At 41.4% G+C, this 27565-nt stretch overlaps 2 protein-coding genes across 4 annotated transcripts in view; both read left to right on the top strand.

The window, feature by feature from the left end:
• The window catches only part of NIPA1 (NIPA magnesium transporter 1), a 30285-nt gene extending 25300 nt beyond the window's left edge, over positions 1–4985 (top strand). The window contains exons 4-5 of the mRNA XM_063091058.1: positions 1052–1212; positions 4408–4985. Of these exons, the coding sequence (XP_062947128.1) occupies positions 1052–1212; positions 4408–4919 (673 nt within the window). The 3' untranslated portion in view covers positions 4920–4985. The remainder of the gene's footprint in view (positions 1–1051; positions 1213–4407) is intronic.
• A 12713-nt stretch (positions 4986–17698) lies between these two features.
• NIPA2 (NIPA magnesium transporter 2) overlaps positions 17699–27565 on the top strand; it is a 40518-nt gene continuing 30651 nt past the window's right edge. For all 3 annotated transcript variants that reach the window (XM_063090700.1, XM_063090701.1, XM_063090699.1), the window contains exons 1-2: positions 17699–18061; positions 18423–18558. The gene's annotated coding sequence lies outside the window, so the exon portion shown is untranslated. The remainder of the gene's footprint in view (positions 18062–18422; positions 18559–27565) is intronic.

Genomic DNA, 27565 nt, shown 5'->3' with positions numbered 1-27565 from the left:
TAATATCCACTCATGTATTCTTATCTTTTATTGGTTCTTTCAATGATGTTTTGTATTTCCACAACTACACTGCAAAGGGCTCCTTGAGGACAAGGCTGTCTAGGGACAGGGACATAATGTGGTATAGTGGGAAGATGGTAGCTTTGGCCTTATGTGTGTGTCATCACCGTGGTTTATCTGTTAGCTTTGTGGCTTAGGTTCAATGCTGATACTTGCTGAGGCTGTTTCTTCATCTGTAAAATGAAGATTCAAGGAAATGATCCAGTACATACCTGGGCCTGGAGTGCCCTCCTTCTGGATGTTCATGTTTCCCAAGTGTCTTTCACATAAACACCAGTAAAATGAAAATGTCCAATATCATGACTTACTGAAAGCCCAGGTTTTCCAGTTCAGATTGTGTATTGATGTTATATAGGGAAATGAGAGAAGAAACACATCACACACCTAAACATTATAGATGTTTTATAAAGAGTACTTTTTTTTGCATTAAAATAGCAATGTGACTGTACATTTTCTGTTTGTGCACTTGTTACTTTATTTTAACTTCAGTGTCTTTATCATATATTAATTGTAATTATTTTCACAATTTTTTACCCTTTTTTCCCACTTGGCCTCATTTTCTTGATTGTTTGCTTTTTTTTTTTTGGTCAATCATAACACTGCTTTTCCTACTATGGTATATTTCATACCTTCCAAAATACTAACAAGACTGCCATGAACTATGTAGTGGTTATCATGGAATTGGTATGAAAATTCTATTTGTGTTTAAATAACAATTTTAATAAATTTCTAATTTTTTCTTTTCCTTTTTTCTTTTTGGCAGCTGCCTCATACAGGGATTAAACCCTGGACCTTGGTGTTATCAGCACCACGCTCTAACCAACTGAGCTAACTAGCCAGCCCCCTAATTTTTTCTATTCTTAAAAAGTAAATAAAGAATAAAATATGGCTATAAAGAAAATGTGGTTTTTCTAGACAAGCTATCTGTAATTAGTAGGAATAGGTCGAATGGTTTGATTTGAATTTTAATGATTACTCTCTTTTATTGAAGGTCCATTTTAGCTTCTTATCTTCTGAAGGAGAAGCTCAACATCTTGGGCAAGTTGGGATGTCTGCTGAGCTGCGCAGGCTCTGTCGTGCTCATCATCCACTCCCCGAAGTCCGAGAGTGTGACCACACAGGCCGAGCTGGAGGAGAAACTGACCAATCCAGGTGACTCCTCTCTAGCGCACTGGCAGGAGAGCTTGCCTGGGGATCTTGACTTCTGTGGCTCTCAATTAGCAGTGGTGGACATAGCAACAGAAACAGCTGTAAAACTTGAAAAGAGACTCATAATAAATTTAGCCAAGACTATATATCCCTGTAGTGTTTTATCCCTGAGTACTTAGCATTGTGATATTCATATTCTCCCATGAAAGTCAACATATTTCCAATACTGTGAGAAATGAAAGTACAGTGTTATAACACTAAGGCCAAAGGTTCAGATCCCCTTACCAGCCAACTGTGTGTCCCCCCCACCCCCGCCCCCAAACAAAAAAAGTACAAAGACATGAGAAAAAGATCAGAACTAGATAATAGTGTCCTGAAGAATTTACTTTACATAATTTCCAGAAGAACATATCCAAAGGCTTATTATGTTTTGGTAAATGTGATGTTACCAATATATTCAGGTTCTGACTTGTGCAAAGAAATGTCCAATTTGAATATCACCATAAAAATTTGGTTTAAAGATACAATGGTAGCAAAAAGCTTTTTCTTTTTAACATGAAAAACTTTTTTTCTAAAAACCTGGAATATAAAATGTTATTATTCTAGCCACTTAATTTATTAGGTTAAGTGTTTCCTAAATAAAAAAAAAAGTTTTCCTTCTAAAGGTAAAAACAACAGAATGAAGTTTTGTCAAATACTTGCCTCAGAAGAAATTTCAATCAGCACTTGTTTATATTTCTGAAACCCTTGGCGTCTGATATGTGATCTCTGGTATTCAGAGTAAACATGGAAGTTTCTCTAAAAAGAGAACGTAAGGCACGTGTGCTCGGTGAGGCTGCCACCCGCAGAAAGTGACAACTAGTCTTTGGGGGCAAAAAAATATTGTATTCTTTTAATGTGTAAATCATGGATTTATATATAATACATAAATACATAAATAGATGTGATATTAAAATTTCATGGGGGTAATTAGGAGAGAAAAGTGCAGGATGGTTCTTCAGGAGGGAGGATGATGAAAAAGCTGTTGAGAAATGGTGATATAAAGTAAGAGTCACAAAGCTGAGGGGCATCTGGCTGCTTGCTCTATAGATAAAGAATAAAAAATTGAGGTTAAACGCATGAAAATAGAGATTTTCTCAGACATGAGTTTTTCTTTCCAAGCTGCTCAGTTCTCCTGTTGCTGCTGGGGTTCTTTGTCCACGTGCCCCTCTGGCTGGTGTGCCCAATCTGCCCCCATCTGCCTGCTTGGCCGCTGCCCACCTTTTCCTCCTGCTCCTCTGCACTCACTGCCTGCCTTTGGGCACGAACTCTCATACCCCTCTTACCCCCTGCCACTGCCTTCCCTAGCCATTGTGCTGCCTGGGACCCTTCTGAAATGTAATCCCATTATGCCCCTTCCTGGCTTCAAAGCCCTTTGCAACCCCCCTTCCCAAATTGCTCCACACTCGGGCCCTGCTCCTTCTCCTGATGCTACGCCTGCACACTTGCATTCAAGCTGCTTCTGATCATCTGCCGATCCCCCAACATACCCCAGTTTGGTAGTATTTTGTGTTTGCATGTGCCAATCTCTCTGCCCTTCATTGCACCTCCACAGTTTGTAGGTCAAGCTCCCAGGCAGCTTTCAACTGTCCTCCCAGTGTCTCTTCCCTATGGAGTCTTCCTAAACCCTTCTCCAGAGCAGGTCTCTATAGTTCCTTTTTCTTACCTTTGGGAGCAGGGGTCCTACTGCCTGCTTGCTGTTCTGCACGCCCACACTTGCTTTTGCTGGTGTGCATGTCCACACTTGCTGATGTGTGTGTCCACACTTGCTGATTTGCGTGTCCACACTTACTGGTTTGCTTATACACACCTGCTGGTTTGCGTGTCCACACTTGCTGGTTTGCATGTCCACACTTGCTGGTTTGCTTATCCACACCTGCTGGTTTATGTGTCCACACTTGCTGTTCTGTGTGTCCAGACTTACTGGTCTGCATATCCATACTTGTTGTTCTGTGCATCCACGCTTGCTTTTGCCAGTTTGCGTGTCCACACTTGCTGGTTTACGTGTCCACACCGTTGGTTTGTATCCGTACTTGCTGGCTTGCATGTCCACACTTTCTGGTTTGCTTGTCCACACCCACCGTTCTGCGTTTCCACACTTGCTATTTCGTGTGTCCACGCTTGCTGGTTGGCATGTCCAGGCAGTTTCCAGCCCTGTTAGGTTCAGCGCCCTCTTTACAAACTGGAAATGAAATTCATGCAAAATATAACCTCCTCGTGCACATAATTTCAAAGCCATCCATATAATGCCCCAACCGTAACACAAAGGAGAAATAGCAAGACAGTACTTTATAATATGTAAATGCTCAGGTACAACTACAGGAGAAGGCACATTGAAGCCACAGACCCTGCACCGTGCATGGAGTTACTGAGAATCTGGCAGCTGCAGGTAGACGCTGACGTGAGCGGTTGTGTTATTGACTCACACAATTGGGGGGTCTTGCCATCAGCAATATGGTGAAGTTCTGATCAAAGAAAGAAAAATCCTCCCTCATTTTATGTGAAAGTTGCTTTTCTGAAAAATCTAGTGTATATTAAGTCCATGCAAATGTTACTTTGTTGTATACATCAAATAGGTTTTAGGCTCTGATTATGATAAACATATTTTTCATCTAAAAGTCCAAGGAGACATTCAGAAATTGTGAGGAAAATGGGATAGTTTTTGTTTGTGTGGGGCTGTCTGCACATTCCTCTACCCACCACATTCAGCCCCCAATTATTATCATTGCAACAGCTGCACATTCCCCACAGCTTTCCTGATTTTCCTTAAGATTCCCCCACCCCATGCCCCCAGCACTGTCGCCTGTGATAGGCATTCAGTAAGGCTTTGCTGAGTGGACTCTAAAGTAAGAAAAATCCATTTGTGAATGGCTTTTTTTAAAAAAAAAACAAAGCATCCACAATTGACTTTTATTGTTACAACAATGGTACTAATAGGGGACCATGTAAACATTTAGGAACTATGAATGTTTTAGTGGTGAAAATAATGATGGGGATAACTTTTGTGGAATGAAGTCAGTGGATCTGGTAAACTGAAGCCAGAGCACTGAGATGCATGCCTGCCTGCCCCCCAGCGCCATCCCTGCAACAGAGGTGGGACATGGGTGGGGGTGCAGGCTCTGACTGGGTGACGCCAGCCCTGTGCCGCCTGTTTTCCAGTGTTTGTGGGCTACCTGTGCATCGTGCTGCTCATGCTGCTGCTGCTGATCTTCTGGATTGCTCCGGCCCACGGGCCCACCAACATCATGGTCTACATCAGCATCTGCTCCTTGCTGGGGAGCCTCACCGTGCCTTCCACCAAGGGCATCGGGCTGGCAGCCCAAGACATCGTACATAACAACCCATCTAGCCAGCGAGCTCTGTGCCTGTGCCTGGTGCTGCTGGCCGTGCTGGGCTGCAGCATCATCGTCCAGTTCAGGTACATCAACAAGGCGCTAGAGTGCTTCGACTCCTCGGTGTTTGGGGCCATCTACTACGTCGTGTTCACCACACTGGTCCTGCTGGCCTCTGCCATCCTCTTCCGCGAGTGGAGCAACGTGGGCTTTGTGGACTTCCTGGGAATGGCCTGCGGATTCACCACTGTCTCCGTGGGGATCGTCCTCATACAGGTGTTCAAAGAGTTCAATTTCAACCTTGGGGAGATGAACAAATCTAACGTGAAAACAGACTAGGATGTAGCTGGGGCTTGAGTGGCTCAAGCAGCAGGCACAGGAGCTGGTTTTTGGTCCTGACTGCATGTAAAGTGGGAGAGACCCTTGATAACTGGTAATAGAGTTGCCTGTGTACTAAGGGGTATTCTTGAGATGGTGGGGGATACAGCTCAGGACCAGAGTGGGGGCCCAGCCCTCTGCAGCCCCAAATTGCCCAGTAGTTGCCTGAATGTCATCTCTCTCTGAGGAGATGAATCTAATATTCATTTCCATTTACCTGGAAGCTTTCATGAATACTCTTTCCTTTAAAAACATTTTAACATTATTTAAATAGAAAATAAAGGTGGGCTCTTTGTTGTTAGTCTTTACAGGAGAGCAGATATTCTTACTTAGAATATTACTTTGGAAGTGGGAAAAATCATTGTCTTGAAATCTGGCTCTGTGCAGTAAACACGTCTGTAGTTCTGTTAGTTTGTGTAAAGCATGTATACATTCAGGTATGCCATCAAAATAAGAGGTATATAAATTGAATTGTTTTTAATCCACTAACAAGTTGACTCCCCCTGCCCATCCTAAGAAGTTTTAATAGCAAATAGAGGAGTTTACGAACATGATGCAGGGTTCCATTGGCAGAATGACTTTTCAGTAGCTCAAATCAATTTCAGTGCCTTTATCACTTGAATTATTCACTTAATTTGACTATTACTATGTGTATGTTCTCTTAGGTTAGAATAATGCAACTTCCTTGACTACAGTTTAATATTTCAATATTTAAACTATAAACGTGTAAAGCAGTTAGAAATAATAGTATATCCTTTGGAAGATAGGACTAAACACACATTAAAGCAAATTGATCTGTGTAGCATGTAGTTACCGTACAGTTCAAGATAATTGATCTAATTAGCATGAGGTATTTTATTTATGTTCATTCTATGTAACTGGGATCCAGTATCAAATATATCCACATTCTCTTTCAGCAAGCATTTATGAACACTCAGAACAAATAAATTATTTAACTTGATAATGAAGGTGTTAAATGAAAGAGTAACTATTTAGTAGGACATATATGAGGGTACTTCAAGAAGTTCATGGAAAAACAGAATTAGAAAGAAAGAAGGAAAGAAAGACCACAGTAGTGCATTGGACTTCCAGAGGGAAAGAACATTCCTAGGACTACAAAATGGAATGGGGGCAAAGGGGGAGGGAGAAGGAGGTTGAGGATAATTGGGTGGGGGATATGTGGTACAAATGCAATTTGTGGTAATGGGTATGCTTCCAGTATGAATCTAGCCCTCACATCATGAGCACAAGGGGTGACAATCAGCTTTGTATCATGAATATTCATAACCAATAAAATCATAGAATTAAAAGATAATACGAATCTTTCCATGAACTTTTTGAAAGATGAGATTTAGTAAAATATGTGAAATAGAACATGAAATTTAATAATACCCAATTAAAATTACTCACTAAGAAAAAAATGGGGCCGGCCTGTGGCTCACTCAGGAGAGTGCAGTGCTGATAACACCAAGGCCACGGGTTCGGATCCCATATAGGTATGGCCGGTTGGCTCACTGGGTGAGCGTGGTGCTGACAACACCAAGTCAAGGGTTGAGATCCCCTTACCGGTCATCTTTAAAAAAAGAAAAAAAGAAAAAAATGTTTTTGCAGGCAAAAAGAACATTTCTAAAGTAAAGACCCAAGGAATAGTTCCCTAAATGTTGAACAAAGATGCTAAATAAAGCAAGACTAGTTTTACATGGAGCTGAAAATACCTTTATGAATTAAAAGTACATGTGATGATCAAGGGTTGTCAGTGATTTGTAAACTAAGAGCAGCAACAAAATTATTAAGAATTTAAAAAAATTTTATCAACTGACAGTTAACAAATGCTTAAAAAGTTCATTACTCTTTTCATCAGCTCTTGAAGATTTGATTTTTATCATCAGCATTTTTAGGAATATAGGCCTTAATTTATTGAACTGAACTTTCTGAAAATGTCATGTAGTAGTATCAATACACTTTTAAGGCATAAAAATAGGTTCCTAGGTCAGGAGTTTGAGATATTCAAAGAAAACATGGCTATACAAGCATAATGACAAGATTTACACGTCATATGGAAATTATCATGATTATTTTGCTACAGTTTACGTGTGAAGCTTAGTTTAATTGCATCTATTGGTGTACCTTATATTTTAATCCATAATTATACCATGGATACTTAGAGGTGATGTTTTCTTGATGATCTTTCCTATGATTTTTCTGGAGTAAAACAAAATCTCCAAGTATTAATAGCTTTTCTCTTGAAGGTAATGGTCCTCGAACAGTTAGGATCTCTCAGTTTTACATGTGTTCAGCATTACTTTGGTAGCATTCACAGCTTTTCTTCCAGTGGAACAAAGTTCATATTATCCATTATTTTTCAAGTGTATGACACTAGCCTCAAAGTAAAATGACATGACCAGTGGAGCAACAGTTTAATTTTCGAGTTTAACATAGAACATATAACCACTGATTTAATAGTATTTATTTTACAAATTTATGTTTTCATAATTCATTTGGAAATGCAAAGAAAAAAAGCCCTGAAGTGAGAGCTTTGGGGGAGGGCCTAGAATGGGGTCTCTTATTGGTCTTTCTAAAAGTAAACGCATGTGAAACAATTTCATTATTTTACTATTCTTTGGGTTTTGTCTCTGATATAACTAAGAAAAGAATGCCTACCGTATAGTTGTTTTCAAGCCCTCTCTAAAATCAAAGGTTTGGGATCATAATTTGCAGGTTGCTCTTGATAGAGATTGAAATAGGCTGCTTCTCTCCTCTTCTACTTGGACAATACCTTGTTTTCTCATCCAGATCTTCGCGTTTGTGAAGATTGGTTCCTGTTCTGCTCACTGATCAAGTCTAGGGCCAATTACAGATTTTAACCCAAACCCTGCACCAGGAGATCACCATGGAGCATTCTTCTGGTCTGCAAAGCCCTCCATCTCTTTGGAGAAGGTTCTGGAGCAGGAGGGCCATCTGCTCCCTGGCACACATGGAGTGCAGCCCTGACCGTTGTGGGACTGTTGGGAAGGAATTGAGTTTCCTTGTGGCCTTGCTCATCACGGAGACTGTCATTACAGTCCTTTCCTTTTAGAGCATTAGTGAAAACGAATGTACTTCAACAAGTTCATGAAAAGATTTGTTTAATCTTTTTAATTTATTTTTTTAACACATTAGATATTTATTTCTCACTCATATGAAGTACAAAGGAAGGTTTTGGGATAGAGGAGGGAAGATCTCTGCCCTCTCCAATCAATTCCTTTTGTCTTAAATCACAGTGACCTTCTCCCACCTATGGCTCCCAAGGCCACCCTAGGGTGCCATCTTCACTTTGGTCCTAGAGGGCATGAGAAGTCAGGGAGAACTGCATGGACACTTTTTTGTTGCCAGGCCTGGAATAATGTTCTTCACTTATGTTCATGTTTCCCTGATCAGAGCTCAGTTACGTGGTCCCACACAGTAATGGGAGGCTGAGAATGCAGGCTCACTGTGTGTGCAAGAGAAAAGAGAGAGCTTTTTGCTGAATACATAGCCAGTGTCTGCCATACAGGATTCTCTCGTGTGAGTTCTCTGATGCCTGCTGTAGTGTAACTTCTGACAAGTTCCATGTTCATTACTGTATTAGTGCATTTTTTTGTGTATTGCTATAACAGAAATACCCAAAACTGGGTGATTCATAAAGAAAAACAACATTTATTGCTTACAGTTTCTGAGGCTGGGAAGTCCAAAGTCCACCTGGTGGTGGCAACAGTGACCCAAGGGTCTCACATTGCAAGATGGTGGAAGCAGAGAGAACAGAGCAGAGAGAAATACAGACTGTCCTCTTTTACAGCCCTCAGAACCATGCCCCTGACCACCATTTTTAATCCATTTACTATGGCATGGTCCTACAATCCAGTCACCTCTTCAAGGCTCCACCTTCCAGTTACCATAATGGGATTTCTCACCCTCTTAAACAGTCACAGTGGGGGCTAAGTTTCTAATACATAAAACTTAGGGGACACAATTCAAGCTTCAGTGAGTTTGGGGGGGGGACATTATTCAATCTGCCACAATTATAGTCAGCATTCCATATCCACGGGTTCTACATCTGTGATTCAACCAGCTGTGGATGAAAGATATTTGAAAAAAGTAAAAAGTAAAAAATAATAATACAGCAATAGAATAATATAAATAAAAAACAACAGTGTAACAACTATTTACATAGTATTTACACTGTATTCAGTATTATAAGTAATCTAGACATCATGTGAAGTATAAGGCAAGATGTGCATAGGTTATATGCAGATACTACATCATTTTATACAGGGGACTTGAGCATCTCGATTTTGGCATCTGTGGGGGTCCTGGAGCCAAGCCCCTGTGGATACCGAGGGAAGACTGTACATTCATCGGGTTTCTCTTTTGTGTGAGTTCTCTGATGCCTGCTGAGGCTTGACTTCTGGTGAAAGGTTTTTCCACACTAGGACCTTTACCCCAAGTGAATTCTCTGATGCATACAGTAAGGTCTGAATTCTGAAAGGATTTCTCACATTGGTACATCCATAAAGCTTCTCCCTGTATGTCTTCTCTGGCATATTATAAGGGATGATTTTTTAATGAGGGATTTCTTATGTTCACTACATTTATAGCGTTTCTCTATTGTACGTATTTTCTGATGTTTCATGAGTTTAGACTTTTTATAGAACATCTTCCCACATACATCACATTGAAAAGTTTTCCTCTGTACCTGAGTTATCTCTTAGGCAGTGTGAATTGACTTACCACAGGCTTTCCCCTGTACAGTGCATGTACAGGCATTCTTTCCCATATGCACCCTCTTATGTGTAAATAATACTGTCTCTGTGTTGGAGGCTTCCCCATGTCCACTATTTTCAGAAGGCTGCTGCCCACTTTGAATCTTGGGATGCTGACTCATGATGTCTGTGCAATTCCTGTTATATTATGGTTGTCAGGTTCTATCCAGCATGTGTTTCAGTCTCTCTGGAAGAAGTGTGTTCTTGTAGGCTCTGGTTTGGGGGTTCTTCTTCCATCCATAGCTCTGCTCCTTGCTCCAACTTGGAGATCACCTCAGGTTTGGCAATGCAGTGCCCCAGCGATACCAGGCTGCTGTGGTCTCCAGCATCACGTCCCTGTACAGGGTCCTTTGAACATCGTCCAAGTCCTCACATTCCTCCCAGGTAAAGTCCATAGGCATGTCCTCAACCCTGGAGATTTTTTGTTGCTCTTGGAAACACAGAGAGCATTTTGACAGTGTTGGAGGGACAGAATTCAACCCCAGAACCTGTGGACCAGTGTGGGGCAGCTGCAGTATAATATTGTCTTTTAATTTTATTTTTCCATGAACTTTTTGAAGTACACTTATATACTTAGCTGCTCTTTTTTCAGCAATAAGAAATATTCTTTCAGTTCCTATTTTTCAAGCCAATATGTTACACTCAGTTTTACTTCCAGAAGCTTATCCCAGCAGTTGTGTGCTGGTCTCTGTTCTTCTATGAGTTTCATATCTGTTTTCTGATAGGAGAGAGCACTACAAGGGCACTTCAAAAAGTTCATGGACAGATTCATATTATCTTTTAATTCTATTTTTCCATGAACTGTTTGAAGTACCCTCTCATATTTAAATGTGCAGTAGTCTGTCATGCTCCTCCTTAGATAGCTCAGCTCTTTGCAAATACTGTGCTGGACTTCTGAGTACAGCTCCTAGACTTCTGTAAAGCACTGGAGATGCAGTGTCTCTTGGGTGTGGATAAAGGCTCAGTCCTTGGAAACAGGCTGCTGCTGTGCTATGTAATTCTTGTTGGGAGATGACACCTCTCTTTCCTAGCTGCTCAGCTAGTCTAGAAGAGTGGAGAGAGTGCTCTGCTGGCTCACAGAGCTGCCCATCGCTCTTCCCTGGTGCCTGTTCCGTCCTGACTCAGGCTTCCTGTGACTGAATGGGAAACTAGGCAGGGAGCATGTTCCAGCTGAAGGTTTGTTCCTGCCTGTGTGGACTAGCTTCCATGATCTGCAGGAGTTGTCCTTCTCAGTGTGTCTGACACCAAGGAGGCTGTTCACCCATCAGGCAAGACTGGATGGAGTCTTGGTGTTCCACATTCTCAGGGACCAAAACTATATCGTTAACTTTTTAGCACTGACCTTCATCCCAAGGACATGTCCATGTGCATCTTTCGTATGTTTTACTCATATTCATAGTTAGATTCTGTTAACTTGAGCTGGAAAGAGAAAAAGACCAATAAACAAGACAGTTTATCATATAAAATACCTCAAATTATTGTATTCCTCACTTTCACCTCATAGTTGTACTGGTGATGAATTTTAAGGGTTTGTCCTTTAGTTTATAGGTGATTTTTCACATCTGGCCAGATTCTTATACCTCCATTGTATACTTGAAAAGATTAAGAATTATAGGAACAGGAATGATAATTTGGCCCAATATCACTACTCATTTATTTTCATACACATTCTCATGTACTGTTAAATGCCACAAAAGAATTATATTTTAAGAAAATGTAGCTCTGTTACATCAAAAAATGTTGTCTAGTAAAAAGTTGATATTCAGTAGAACAAAAATCATATAAATAAATATCTATTTTGAATGTATCCAAAGTGATTAAACAGCAGAGCCTAAGGCCCAGAGCATGAGGGAGAAGGATTTATTTGTTCTTGTCTCTATTTTTTTCTGAATTGTGCAAATATAGGTGAGTCACTTAACCTTTCTGTGCCTCCGTTTTTCTACCTCTAAAGGGGAGGGATGGTTCTCCAAATTGTTTTTAAAACGCTAGCACTTCTGCAGTGTTCTGGTGGCCTCAGATGTTCTGGTGGCCTTCAGAACTGCTCTGGAAGTAACATGGTGGAGACTTCCCTTGCATTGGCCGTTGGGTCTGCTCAGGACTGCTGTAGAACATGCAGCTTTGACCACAGAGAAAGGAGAGGAAGCAGTAAGTGTAACATTTGCATGATTCCATGACACTTTAATTTTTCTTTTTGTTTTAGAAGGAAGGGTTATATATATCTTACTGTAAAATATGGAAATTAAGCAGGGATTTTGAAAAGCTGTACTGAGCAATCACATTCTGATGATGTGATGAGCTCCCCAGACATTCTGCTTAGGTTTGTGTTGTACAGAGATTTAATGACCTGTGAAACACATTGATTCCGTTGTGCTGAATTTGTAATGGACGATGTTGAACTTCCTGCTTCCAAGCAGCTCAACCCTGATGATGAACTATCTGACACCAAGCGAATGGCAGGAGCTCTCAAACCACTAGTGCCAAAGGGTCTTGTTGAAAAGTTCAGAGTATTATTTTATTTGTGAGAATATAATAATTTGCCTCCCAACCCTGTCAGTGTTTTTGCACCTTACAAAAATTAAAGGATATTGTTTTTCAGTAGCCTTCCTGTTTTTGCCTATTTAAAAGATAACTATTATTTTCTTGTAAAATGGAATATAATCATGAAAGAGGAATAAGACTAGATCAAAACTGTCAAATGTTGATTGGTTGGATTAAAGTTTTTTCATGTAAATGTATTAGGGGAACTTCCGATTAGCATACATGTACACATCTGTCAATGGCTAAGACTTGCTTATATTTTGCTTTATAGAAGTAGTCATAGCATGTTGTAATTGCCTTATGTAAATAAAAGGCTATTTATTAAGTTTTTCAATAATATTTATTAATCTGTATGTGTTTTAAAATAAAATAATTTATTTCTAGCTGAACACTTGTTATTTTTTTTCCCTTTACTTGAAATGCTTGTGTAGTAGCCTCAGGTTCCAAATCATCCCAAATTTCTCAAATTTTTCCTGTTTTCTTTGTATTAATGAATAGCCTTTAGTGTTCATAACAATGTAGAAAATGTCTACCTGTGCATCTGTCTTAGGGGGCAAATCCATAATATGTGAAGGAATTCATCATCCTGTGTTTATCTCCTGATCCAATGAAATGATGGTATTAAAACCAGCTCTATTTTAATATGTTAATACCTTTTACATGTTTTTGAGTTGCATAACATACATCATTTTACATTTTAAGTTCATAGAAAATTAGAAAACCATAACACATTTTAATACACCAAGCATCATCAGAAATTTTGTCATTTAGGGGCTGGTCCATTGGCTCACTTGGGAGAGCGTGGTGCTGACATCACCAAGTCAAGGGTTAATATCCCCTTACCAGTCATCTTTTGTAAAAAAATAAAATAAAATAAATTTTGTCCTTTAATCTTATTTAGTGTCCTATAAGTTATCTTATTAAATGAGAAAAATGTTTTGAGTAAAACAATTTTTTCTTAGACTGTATCCAAAAGGATTTAATATTCACATTCTGATCAAAGTATACTTATACAGAAATCAGGAACAATCATTTAAAGAAACAATCAGATGTTTCAATGGATAACCCTTCCTAGACAGGTTTTTGGGGCTGTGAAATATGTAAATGCCAAATTCTGCAGCCATGCAACAAAAACTAGCCTTGGTTGGTTACTACTACAGAACCGTTTGTTCTAGCTGCTTGCCATGCACAATGGCTCTTGAAGGTGAGTTCTGCATCTGATGCTGAGGAGTATATGAAATCAGGCATGGCCCTGCCCTCCCAGGCCTTGTGCTAGAGTTCTGCTGCTGCTTAGTCATGCCCCGTCTGATGACCCATAGGTGTGACATTGTCAGCATATTTGTTGTAGTGCCAGTCACACTTACTTGTACACCATTGTTTTGATCCTCGGTAGTTTCAAAAGCTTTTTTGAGTTGGACAGGTAAGGTGCACTCGTGAAGTAAATTCAAGAGAGAGATTTATTGCAGCCAAGGACATTAGAAAGAGTTGGGAGTGGAACTAGTCCATAGCGAGCAAGATGGAAGAGAAGCTGATCAAGTAACAGAATAAGCCCAAATGAAATAACTGAGGCGATGAGCCAGAGCATGGAGTCAAACTAGGTAGCCTGTCTATAAAATGGAATCTATCCTTATTTTGTGAGGACATTTTGGGGATGTCAGTGTTTTCTCCTTGACCTTAATTTGGCATACTTACCCACTGTATTAATTTTGCTGCTCTGACAAGTTACCACAAGCTCTGTGCCTTTTAACAACACAAATTTATTATCTTACCATTCTGGAGGTCAGAAATCCAACTCAGGTTTCATTGGGCTAGAGTCAAGGTGTCAGCAGGATTACATCCCTCTGGAGGCTCTGGGGAAAATCCGTTGCCGGCCCTTTTCAATTTCTAGAGGCTGCCCTCATGCCTTGACTTGAGGCTCCTTTCTCCACCTTCAGAGCCAGCAATGCCATAGCTTATTCTCTGACACTCCTACCTCCCTCTCACAAAGGCCTCGGGAACTATTTTGGGCCCACTTGGACAATCCAGGACCATCTCCCCATCTCAAGATCCTTGACTTAATCACATCTGCATAGTCCCTTTTGCTGCATGAGGTGACAGTCACAGGCTCCGGGGATCAGTATGTGGACATCTTTGGGTGGGCATTGTTCTGCCTGCTACACCCACTTAACCATTTCACCAAGTGAGGCAATTTTTTTTTTTTTTCAAAAGATGACTGGTAAGGGGATCTTAACCCTTGACTTGGTGTTGTCAGCATCACACTCTGCCAAGTGAGCTAACCAGCCATCCCTATTTACGGATCTGAACATGTGGCCTTGGTGTTATCAGCACCACACTCTCCCAAGTGAGCCATGGGCCAGCCCACCAAGTGAGGCAATTATTAAAAGCCAACCCCTGGCTTTGAGTGAATATCCTAGTGTTCAACCTAAATTCACTTTGAGTTTGTTTTTTTTTTCCCCAGAGAGTTTTCCCCTACACTCTCCCAACAAATGTTTTGGAAAATGCACTACTTCATTTGTAGGTTATTTATGGCCTTGAGTAAACTAAATAATACTAAATGATAAGCACTTACATAATGCTAATATTTTAAAATGCCACTATTCATTTTAGAGGTACGAGGGGCAAATTTAGTGACAGGGGATAGAGCTAAATAAAAAATTATCATCTGCTATGCTGTTCTTATGCTTCTGTGGTAACAAAACCGAAACACATGAGAGTAATTGATAAACAATTTACATGTAAGAAAACTATTTGATTTCCTAATACATGATATTAACAATGAAGTCTTACCTATGCTTCTGAAACAGATTTATTGAGATAATTGACATAAAATTTAAACAGCTTTATTGAGGTAATTGACATGATAAATTGCACATTTATAAAATGTACAATTTCATATGCCATAAGATGAAAGCGTCACCATGAGCAAAACAGTGAGTATAGCCATACCCCAAAGTTTCTTTTTCATCCATTGTAATTCCTCCCCCTCCTTGTCCCTCCACTCCCAGGCAACCATTCATCTGCTTTCTGTCAGTATATATTAGCTTCCATTTCCTACACTTATATAAGTGCAATCATTTAGTGTGTGTGTGTATATATATACACATATATATATGTATGTATACATAAATATGTGTATATATACACACATATGTGTATATATACATAAATATATGTGTATATATACACACAAATATATGTGTGTATATATACACATATGTGTATATATACACACATATATATATTTTTTGGTCTGGCGTTTTCATCTAGCATAATTATTTTGAGACTCAGCCATGTCATACAGCATTGATAGTTCATTTCCTTTTATCGTATCATACTAGGGGTCTTCAAAAATGTTCATGGAAAGATTAGCATTATCTTTTCATTCCATTTTTCCATGAACTTTTTGGAGTACTATCATATGGATATGCCATAGTTTGCTTAACCATTCACCTTTTGATGGATATTTGGGTTGTTTCCAGTTTTTTGGCTATTACAAATAAAGCTGCTATGGAATGTTCATTTGCAAGTCTTTTTATGGATGTATGGTTTCATTTCTCTTGCATAAATACCTAGGGGTAGAACTGCTGTATCATATGGTTGGTGTATGTTTAACTTTTTAAGAAACTGTCAACCTGTATTCCAAGGAAGTTGTACCATTTTACAATTCCACCAGCAGTGTATGAGAAAGAATTAGAATTTTAAAACTTTAAAAATACCTCATGATCACAGCTTGAGCACTCAAGTATATTAGGATGTGCAACGTCATGCACTAGAGAAGTGATATGGGCATTTAAGGAGCCTGCATCACATTAGCAAGGTATATATTCACTTATAAGACAACACAGTGCATAGTGTGACAGTGTCAGGTGGCAGGTCCAGATGATGAATGTGAGAGGAAATCTGGGCTGCAGTCATGAGAGGATGCTGATGTGATGAGGCAGGGCTCTAGCTGGGATGACTGGCAGGAAAGAGCTAAATCAAAATCATTCATTAGGATAAATTAACACACTGATACTTCTAAGCATTCCTGTTCATATGAGCCAACCACTGCTTTCCTTACAGTTCTCTGCCTCCTAGAGGTATCTGTTGGCACCTTTACCAGTTAGTTATTGCTACATACTACTCCACCTCAACATGAGTGGCTTAACACAACAATCATTTGTTCTCATGTCTGTGGGTAAATGGAACAGTTTTGCGGACTTGAACCAACTTGCCTCAATCTGGTCTCAATCAGTGGTCAGCCCAGCAAGCTAGCTGGGCTCTCTGTGACTCGCCTTGCCCCACATATTCTCCTCCTCCAGCAGGCCAGTCCCGAGGCTAATACAGATTCAGGGGGTGAAGTGGAGGTGCAAAGGCACTGCAAAATGTGTTGGCACATGGATGGGTGAAGAATCGGAGTCATTTTCCATCTATCTACTGCATCATCCACATGTCAACCATCTTTCAATATTCAGTGTAATGTCATATAACTAGAACTGGGCTGAGACCAAAAAGTAAGCAAAATAGATCCTCTAAGCCACTCACTCCTAAGATGCAGAGTTGTCTGGCTGCCAAGTTCACAGCAAATTAAAAGTTTTGAAATCAGAAGCAGCATAGTGACCTATACCAAAACTACAATGGCCAGGGACTGTGTATACAGTTTAGAACAGAACAGCCCAATAGGATTAGCATATGAAAAGGGCAAATTATATTTGGTGTTTTATTTCAGTAAGCATATAATTCATTCATAAAGATTCTCACCCCATATGACTTAAATTTCATGTAACAGTGTTTTTATGTCTAGTCACAACCTGGAACAACATCTGCAAGGGACCTTCTACACTTGTAACTAAGGAATCATTGATTTACTACCCAGGCCTCGCTCTGTTTCTAGCTAGTTGCCCTTCACTACTTCTTATGAGTGAGCCGCCCTGTCTCTGTCCTCTTTCGAGGAAACCATGATGGTGGGGGCCCAGGGAATTTCTCCATTCCAGGAGAAGTCGAGGCGGGGTAGCCCACCACTGGGTCTCATGAAAAGATCCAGAAGACCGTAAAGTCGCCCGGGCTTCCCTGGCCCCACCCGGCCCCCAGCACCTCGGCACCTGTCCTCGGCTCCGCCTCTCGCCCTCCTCGAGGAACCGCTCCCCCAAGGCATCGCCCGGGACGCAGCTCAAAATGTGGCTGCACTCACTGTCCCCCTGGGAATTCGCACTTTAAATAAGCGCCAGACGGGACTTTGATTTTAAACACTTAATCGACCAGCTCCACCTTGCAAATTACTGCCTACCCTCCTTCTCCGCCCGCGCCGCGGCCCCCACCCTCGCGCTTCGGGGCCTAGAGCCTCGTAAAGAAACCGGAAGCAGCGGGAGAGGGCGCCGAGGCAGAGCCTGCGCCGCGCGGCACTGCGCGTGCGCGCGGCCTCTTGCGTCACTCGGCCGCGTCCCCGGCCTCCTCGGTGGCGGAGCTGGCGTCCGCGGGGCGGTCGTCCCGGCAAGTTTCCCTCGGCGCTGCCTATGGCTGAAGTGGCGCGCGCAGCTGCAGCCTCGGGAGCTCACACATTCTGCGAGACGGCGACGAAGGCTGCGGCCGCGCGAGCGCAGGAGGGGGCGGCCCAAGCGGCCTGCGCGGGGCTGTGAGCCGAGGCCGGGCCGGGTCGCCGACGCGGGCGAGGCCGCCCCTCCTGCGGGCGCGCCTAACCGCCTTGCGCCGGGGGTTGTTGCGGGCCGCTTCCCTTTCCCCGACTCCTGAGGTGGACGCGCTTTCCTAATAATCCGCGGTGAGGAAGCCCGGACAAGCGATAGATCTGCTGTAAGGTTTTGAACATGGCTGTTTTAATCCTTTAACTTTTATAAAATCACTCGGTCTTACTTCTTCTCTATACAGTGGTGCAACACTCGATATGTTTAGTTTTGTGGTTGTGCCTCTTATTATTTAATACGGGATTGTATCTTAAGTTCTGTATCTTTTGTTTAATAAGGGGAAATACGGGAGAGTAGAGAGCTGTCACTCCAGAAGCTGTCTGTTGAAGCAGTATGTTATTCTTGATTGAGTAGGTTTTGCGTTAGTTGGTAAGTAAAATGAGTATGGAGGCTAGTAACCAAATTTTAAAAAGTACTTAGAGCAACTTTATTCAGTCCTTTTATCTACTTATGTGTTTTCTTCTTTCCAGGCTGGAGCTACTCTGCCAGGGTTTAAAACTTTAAATGGGAATAAAGGGTAGTACTTACGAGGAAATGAGAGTGAATAAATCATCTCTAACCTCTTCTAGCCTTTTTTCCGTAAGAGAGACCATATTAAACTTACATGTAAGTTAAAATTTTCATTTATAACTAATGTTGCTGAATTAGGATTGGAGATTTAAGTTTTGTAGTACTATTTTTAAAAATAATATGCAAAATGAGAGGTTGGAAAAAATTAAAGCGAACCTTAGGTAGCAGTGAAAACCAAGCAGAAGTAAAGATTAAGAACTCTAAAGTTTTAATATGATGTGGGCAGCCTCCTGTAGAAGTACAGTCCACTTTACTTTCTGGGTGGCCCTCTGCATCTGACTTTACCTCTGGGAAGTTTGGTTTCTTTAGCTGTAAAGTGGTGATAAAATACCTTCTCATTGTGTAGAGTAGAATTGATGTGTGTAAATCATCAGAACAGTGTTAAGGTAGGTGCTCAGTGAGGTTTAGTTATTATTATCAGGGAAAAAAAATAATATGAAGAATCTCAGTTGTTTTCAGAGTATTTCTATTGTATAGAAATGGTTCACTCAGGGCCGAGCCCGTGGTTCACTCGGGAGAGTGCAGCGCTGGGAGCGCGGCGACGCTCCCGCCGCAGGTTCGGATCCTATATAGGAATGGCCGGTGCATTCACTGCCTGAGTACCGGTCACTAAAAAGACAAAAAAAAAAAAAAAAAAAAAAAGAAATGGTTCACTCATATTTAAAACAGACGACTTGGAATATTGCATTTGTTTTCCATAGAAGGTATAATAAGCTTTATCTAAATGTACCTGATTGGTAAGTGTTGTGATATTGAACAGAAAGACACTTCTTTGTAGAATATATAACAGTGGGTCGGGGGCCAAGAGGGAATGGGAGATGTATGTCAAAGGATACTAAGTAGCAGGTATGTAGGATGAAGTCTAGGAATCTTATGTACAACATGATGACTGCAGTTTATAAAATTGTATTTGTATTAGGGATTTTTGTTTAAAAAGTATGTTTTAGCTGCTTTTGTCACCAAAAAAAGTAACTATTTGAGATGATAGATATGTTAATTAGCTTTGCTAGAGTAACCATTTTACTGTCTATATGCATCCCATAACATCATATTGTTAACTGCAAATACAATACAGTTTATTAAAGAAATAAAATAAAAGCCCCTACTTGACAACGAGCTTTAAAAAAAAGACTTCTCTGTGTTGTAGAACTAAGGGCACCCCTCAGACTAGAGCAGTTCTCAGCCTTAAACATTTCTGCATATCTAACTTTGTTTTATGCAAATAAACTTGAAATAGAACTGTATAAAGTAATGGCTGTAGATGAATAGAAATTATGACCTGGCAAAATAAATGGATTGCAGATGTTTTCCATGTCTTTTGTATTTGTGTATAGCTTATAGGGCCCCACATGTTCTGACAGTCACCTTACTCTGCTGCTTACCTACCCTCACTCACTCAGGATCAGTCACAGTGGCCTTTCTTTTCCTAGAAAACGGCACACCTGTTCATACCTCAGAGCCTCTGCACTTGCATCTCTCTGCTTTGTTCTTTTCCCATCTTGAATTTCAAGACTTTGCTCAGTGTTACCTCCTCAGCGAGGCCTCCTAATCACCCTAATTAAAATAGAAGCCCCCCAACTCAACTCCCCAGTGCCCTTAACATGCTTTATTTTTCACCATAGCATTTACCATTTTCCAATATGATGAATGTCTTTATTTTATTGTTTCACCCTACATTCTAGAATGTAGTATGTACTCAGTAAATCTCTGTCAGTTAAATAAATGAGATAAGCAAGCCACCTGTTCACAGGGAGCCACAGTGAAGGGGATACGAGTAACCGTAATACAGGCTAGAAAATAAGTGTCCAAAGAACGATGCAGGTTAAAGGATAGGGAATTCAGAAAAGATTGTGATTACTCTGGCTTGTGGAATGAAAGCAGGGCTTCCTTTCAGAGATTCTTTTTGAACTGGGCCCTTTAAGAAGAAAGGAATCGTGTAAACAAAGATATGGAGGAGGAAAAGCAGGAGTAGGTTAGAATGGCAGCAGTGTGCTGACCTCGGGTAGAATACAGGGTATGTGAAATATGGGAATAGGAAATGAGATTTTAAAGGTAGGCTTGGAATGAATGGTGAAGAGTCTTAGTTATTGGGTTATAAAATTTGAACTTCTTGCTGTAAACAGTGGGTAGTAGTTCTCACTTTTTAAGCAGAAGAATGAGATTGGCAGAGGTGTGTTTTATAGAGCAGCATGGCAGCATCACGATTATAAGCTGGACTAGGGTCGAGAGAGATGTGGAGGTGCAGGGTCTTGTCAGGCAGTGCAGGTGCGAGGCTATATTTCAAAGGTAGAGTCCATCTGGCCCTCTTGGCTCTTATGTCTACTTTGGATAATAAGGATGGTGAAGCCCTTGTCAGAGCACAAGGAGGGGCAGATGGGGCAGACAAGATGACCTACACTGAGAGCCTGGTTTGAGCTGCCAACTTGCTTGTGTTCCAACTCTGGGACTAAAAGGTGACTCCATTGGGAAAGGCAGAAAGCTAAGGATGAGGAGACCTGGGTTGTAGTCCTGGTTTTGCTATCTGCCAGCTATGTGACAAGTTACTTCACGTCTCTGTACCTGGTTCATCCTGGGCCTTGACCATGTATCTTTTCAAGCCTTTGTGAAAATAAAATGTCAAAAGTGCTGTGGCAGGCTTAAAGCTGGATATGTACTTTAGTTGGTACAATTTTTAAAGTTTCCTAACTGTGGTAATTATGTTGCCTACTGTTAGTTATTTTGCAAAGCAAATCTTTTTTTTTTTTTTTTGTCTGACTTGTAAGGAATTGCAACCCTCAGCACGGTGTGGTCTGCACCACGCTCAGCCAGTGAGCGCACCGGCCAGCCCTATATAGGATCCGAACCACTGGCCAACCCTATATAGGATCCGAACCCACGGCCTCGGTGCTACCAGCGCTGCACTCTCCCGAGTGAGCCACGGGGCCGGCCCAAAGCAAATCTTAATTTAGGTTTTCTTCATAGATGTTGGAATACTAGTCCATTTTTTCCTATTCTTTAAATTACGTGTTCTCCACATTATTTTGGAAAGTGGCCCGATTTTATTTTTTTGAGATGTATTTATTTCATTTTTAACATGCTTGCATTTAATGAGAAGTTTACAAGTATTCATAAATATTAGTAAAATCAGTTGTGAATATTAAGTTTAAAATTTAGAGAAAACAAGCTGGAAATTCTAAGAGTTTTTAAAAGTGTGTTTAAAATTTGAATAGATTGTTTTTAGAATTTTTAATTCTCTCAGCTGTGGAATCCTTGAAGACAGGGACCTTTGATTGTCTTTGTAACTCCAGTGCCTGGCACATAATAGCTGCTCAGTATGTTTATTGAGCAAATGGCCACATGCAAATAACAGTAAGAGGTGAGGGTTACTCCATCTGAGTCCCTCTGAAAAGTAAGATGGGCAGGTTACCAACTGGAGCTTATCATCTCCGATTTGGGAACCTACCTGAAGTGAAATTTAGCAAGTTTTCTTGTTTAGCTGTCTATAAGCCTGGCCTGGCTCCATGGCTCCATGGCTAATTCCCCCCCCCCCCCTTTTTTACTTTAATAGCAGTTTTAGTTTTACAAGAAATTGAGCAGAAAGTACAGGTAGTTCCCATACCCTCTCCATGAGCACATACATGGTTTCTCCTGTTATTGACATGTTACATTAGTGTGGTACATTTTTTACAGTTATGAACCAATATTGATATATTATTATTAACTTACATTGGGATTCTCTCTTTGTATTATCCAGTTCTCCTCACAGCTAATTTGTTTATTTTTTATATTAAGTTTATTAGTATTATTTTTTTTACACTGTAAGATATGAAGCAGTTGGCTGGGGGGGAGGGGAAGGGGGAAGGAAATAGGGTGGGAGAAGGAAGAAGGAGGAGGGGCATGATTGAGGCCTGTGGCACCCCCCTCATTACCGCAGGGGAGACCAGGGGGCTTCCAGCAGTGGCTTGGTCATTGCTGGGCTGGATGCAGATGTCAGGGGGGTGTGGCTGAAGCCCTCTGTCCTCCACTGCCCTGGCTTGGGAGCCCAGGGCGCTTCCTGTGGTGGCTTGGTGGTCATTGCTGGGCTGGTTGTGGGTGTTTGGGGGGCATGGCTGAGGCCTGTGGCCCTCCCCCCTCCCTGGCTTGGGAGCCCAGGGGGCTTCCAGTTCTTCTAAGTTTTAAAGGTGTTCTTTGATCATGTAAGACCTTTACTAGTTAACATCACACATTGTCTCTGGTCTGTGGTATTCTGTTTTTTCTTTCAGTTCTGTGTTGGATTATTCACTGTTCCTACAACTTAAACTCTGCACTGGAACTAATTTGTTGACCTTTGCTTGCTTCTAAAATGGAGGAAGTTCCTATGGGGACCAGCATTTGAGAGCCCTGTGGTTGAGCTAAATTGCTCCTTTGCTGCTGATTCCCTGGGGAGGGCTTTTTATGCAGCTCAGATTTTAATGGTTGACTTTATAGGTGCTTCTGGTCTCGTGAGATCTGGTACACCTGGGTTGTGTAGAAACTCTGGTCTGGGCCTGAGTCTTTTCAGCAAACTGCACCTCCTACAGTTCTCTATTCCTGACCAGTCTCCACTGAGTGGACCTGTGCTGATTGGAGGGCATATCAGCTTTTCATGCTTTGCCCCAGTGTTCCCCTGGTGGGCCCATCTCCCCTGCTGCGCACACTCCAAACACTTCCCATGTGATGGGCCATGCACTGGTCCCTTGCGATGACTCACTGGCCTCTGAGTGGCCCCTTTTTTTAGTTGTCTGTGGCTGATCACTCCTGTGTGGGTCCATGGGAACCCTGTTAGTGGTCTTGCTGGCCCGAGAGCCACCAAGGCCCTCTTCTCCCCTGCCACCTCCAAGCAACTTCATACAAAAGGCACAGCTGTGGCTTTTGCCAGTTCCTGCTCCGTGCATTCACCAGTTCCAGCCTTGAAGCGGCTGGGTTTTGAAATGGTGGGAGTGGTCTTTTTTTTTTTTTTTTATCTCATCGAGGCTTCTCCTGCCTTCATGAACTCCATAGGTCTCTCCTCTTCTTCCCCTGAGCTCTAGCAGCCCCAGCTTGGCTGTCCTTGATTTTTAATAGTTGTGAATTGGTTGATTTGTGGGAGAGAGAGAGACACTGGGAACTGTCTGTTCTGCCATCTTGACTGGAAGCCCATAGCTAATTATTAAGAGTAAAAAATACCTCTGTTGTAGGCTCTCCAAGGTGTGATTGACCTTCGGTTACAGAGGGTGGGAGCATTCCTAGGTCTCAGAGTAGCAAAGCAACTATTCCTTTCAGGACATTCACACTAATGTCCTATTTTCAAACTAAGTCAAAATGAGATTATTTACATTAGTGGCTGAAGGCTGCTTTATAATTTGAAGACTTGCAAATTTTATGTTGCTTACTATCCCCCGCCCTTGTCCCCCAAGTATAGTTCTGTGAGTGAACAAATGAAACAAATAACCAAATAACCTTAATTCTGGAAAGGCTTATAAATCAAATTTGCCACCATAAATGAGTGCCCTCTGCGGGGAAACCAGCACAAAGAACCAAAGTAATTGTCTTTGAGGAACTTGAAGAGTTTATCTTTGATGATAGAACAGTAATTGAGAATTAAAATTTCATAAGGCTGACTATAATCTCAATAAGTGGAAAGAAAAGAAAACGTCCATGGGCTGGAGTTGTTGGAGAAGCTTTTGTACCACAGCTTGAAGTGTGCCCTGGCCTTGAGTGAGGAGCAGGCCCCAGGTAGGGGAGGAGGAGGGGAGCTGTTAGCTGTCATGGGAAGGAAGGAGAGGGCCATGAGATGTGTGGGCAGTGGGGGTGCCTGTCTCATGGGCATTAGGATCCTGTGGGTAGGAGAGGGGCAGCCTGGCCACAGAGACTCTCAAAAGCCACAGGTACACAATGGTCAGAAAAGGCCTTTACTTTGTGTATGTTTGGAATTTTCTATTACTCAGGTAAAAATAAAAAAGAAAGGGGAAAATAGATTTTCAGTGGCCATTTGTTCAATTTTCAATAGAGTTTTATTTTACAAAGTTTATGTAAAATAATTGTGGAAAAAATTAATGTATAAGCCATGTTAAAGTTAGGAGCAGTAACTTCCAGTGACCTTAGGATAAAGTGATTAAAATTCCATTCTAGGTATTGTTTTAATCACCTCTTGACCTTGTTGGTTGGGGAGGGATCCCCACCCCAAGACACTGACACTGGGGCAGAGGAGATGGACAGCATTTCCTTAGTAATCTGTCCTCAGCCCAGGGGAGGAGGACACTGCACACCATGCAGGGCCTCACAGAAATTGTGCTCAGAACAGAGTGGGGAAACGGGCTGTGGAAGGCAGGCTTTGTCATCCCCCTGGTTCCTGAAGGAAGATGCAGTTGCTTGTTTTAATTCCTCGGGCTGGCATGGCAGTGAAGCACACAACTCAGGCATAAGCTGGGACTGTGCCTGATTTCTGGGAAAAGGAGAAATGTTTGGCTTCAGGATCTTATCCCAGGAGCAGAGCGGGGGAGGGGAGTGGGGGGTGGGGCTTGTGGTGAGGCCATTCAAAGCTTTTCCAGTTTTACCAGATGTCAAGGTAACTCATAATATTGGGTCTTAATTTTAGACCTTATACCACGGGTTTGTAACTTGCATTTAGTGAAAGTTAACATTAAGTATCAATACTTACTAGTAGATTAAGCAGTTGTACTCCTACATTTGATATTTGAAAGTCAGGTTCATGTAAGTACAGTCTGAATTTGGATTAATGAGGATATCATTATACCGGGATTAGAATTGTAGATAAACCTGACTTATTTCTGGGTATCATCTTTGCAGATAACAAAGTTTCATTTTATTGATTTCAGAGTGTTCAGACTATAAGTTTGATTTGTTCTATTCAGACCTTCAAAAGGAAGATTTATGAACCACAGAACTTGAAAAAATTTATAGTGAAAAATACCACTGTCAAGTAGTTGCTTTCTCAGTAGAACTTGCATGATCATTAAGAACATTGCTTCAGGGCCGAGCCCGTGGCGCACTTGGTAGAGTGCGGCGCTGCGACGCTCCCGCCGCGAGTTCGGATCCTATATAGGAACGGCCGGTGCACTCACTGGCTGAGTACCGGTCACGAAAAAGACAAAAAAAAAAAAAAAAAAAAGAACATTGCTTCATGAGGGTAATGGTTAAAGGATGATGAAGATTTTTACATCAGGAGATTTTAAGGGATGCCTTCATTCAGAGTTAGGTGAGGCGCTCATTAGAATGATATATCTGCTGAGAAAGCTGAAGGGTTTGGGTAGCTAGGTTTTTTACTCCCATTTTCCCAGATTCTGTAAACATTATTTTTGCATCTTCACTTGCATCTAGTACTACCACTTCCCAGCATACTTTGATAACTTTTTACTATTCTCAAGTTTGTAGGCTGTAAGACACTGGTTGCATGTTAGGATACTGATCTAAATGATGCTGTGGTTTTCTGTGTATTAATGGGCACTTCAGAATAGGCAACTTTATGTTTTACAGCCAATTATGAATTATTTCATTCATCTGTGTTCACCCAGAAAACATATATTAAGACATTTTGAGACTACCAAAAGCTAGGTGCACATGCTAAAAAGGTGAATAATGTGTAGGAGCCAGCAGTCTGGTGAGGGTGACTGGCTCCTGAACACAGATGAACCACTCATGTAGGATGTGGTGGGAACACTTTTTTGTTTTTAGTTATAATCTTATGCTGTATAGAAATAGTGATTGTCCCTAACCATCTTATTCCAAAATTTTCCTACCTCCCCTGTCCCTGCATGAATTCACATCTCTGTAACAGTCAGTGAGGCTCTCCCATCTGCAGTTATTTCACAGGCATGCTACAATTGAGGCTTGCAGTGATGACCGATGTTTGGCACATAAAGAGGGCAATACCTTACATTATTTAGCTTCTTTCTTATTTGTGTTTGTAACTCACTCAAGGTCACACACCCAGTGAGAGGTAGGATGGAGTCCCCAAACTCCCCACCTAGGACTTTTCTCATGGCATCATCTTGCCTTATGAGTAACACAGGGAGGACTAGGGATGCTTTTCCAGATCCCGTATGCAATTTTGGAAAGGTTTCAAGGGGACGGCTAATCTCATCCATGTTATATATGATTGATACTTACAAAAACTTGGTGCCTTTCTGCCTTGAATGTTTTGGTATGGTCTTGTCGTAGACTGTGGGGGTGACCTTGCTTTTGAGACTTGCTAATGTTTCCATCTTGGCATCCCTGCAGATCTGGAGCATTGAAGAATGTGTCTTAAAAACCTTAATATGAGGGGCGGCCTGTGGCTCACTTGGGAGAGAGTGGTGTCGATAACACCAAGGCCACGGGATGGCCGGTTAGCTCACTGGCTGAGCGTGGTGCTGAAAACACAAAACCAAGGTTTAAGATCCCCTTACTGGTCATCTTTAAAAAAACAAAAACAAACAAAAAAACCTTAATATGGAAATGTTCAGACATACGCAAAAAAGTAGGTAGAATAACACAGTGATCCCCTATATGTCTGTCACCCAGCTTTTCATTGTCTATTTTCTGCAGACAAGTTTTGGTGTTTTGAAATTGTGATGGAAATTTTGTACTTATGCATAGTAAGCCTGTTCATGTGTATCAGTTAGCTATCTCAATGGCATATAGGAATATGCATTTATGATCCTGCTCACAGATCTGTGGGTCAGCTGGGATAATTCTGTTGTGTGTGTTTCACTCTGTTGTGATCAGTGGGCTACCTGGGGCATGCTCTTCACATGGCCATGGCAGGGTGCAAAGGGGCCATCGGAAATATGAGGGGCCTCTTTGGGTGTAGTCTTGGAACTGGCACTCTGACACTTACACCTGCTTTTCATTGGGTAAGGCAGACTTGATGGTCAAGCCCCAAATCAGTGGGGTGAGGAAGAATATCCTTATTGAAGTGTATAGAAAGCATAATATGCCTCAACAGGCAAACCAAAACACTGGCCTTTTTCTTTAGTTTGGAGTGATATCAACTCAGTGTGATAATACTGTATTTACCATTATTATGGTACGTTATCATCCCTTAGGTATTTCCAGAGAGCTTAGC

This window comes from Cynocephalus volans, chromosome 3 (genome assembly GCF_027409185.1).
Source record: "Cynocephalus volans isolate mCynVol1 chromosome 3, mCynVol1.pri, whole genome shotgun sequence".
Classification (NCBI taxonomy): domain Eukaryota; kingdom Metazoa; phylum Chordata; class Mammalia; order Dermoptera; family Cynocephalidae; genus Cynocephalus; species Cynocephalus volans.
This window is presented reverse-complemented; position numbering and strand designations above follow the sequence as displayed.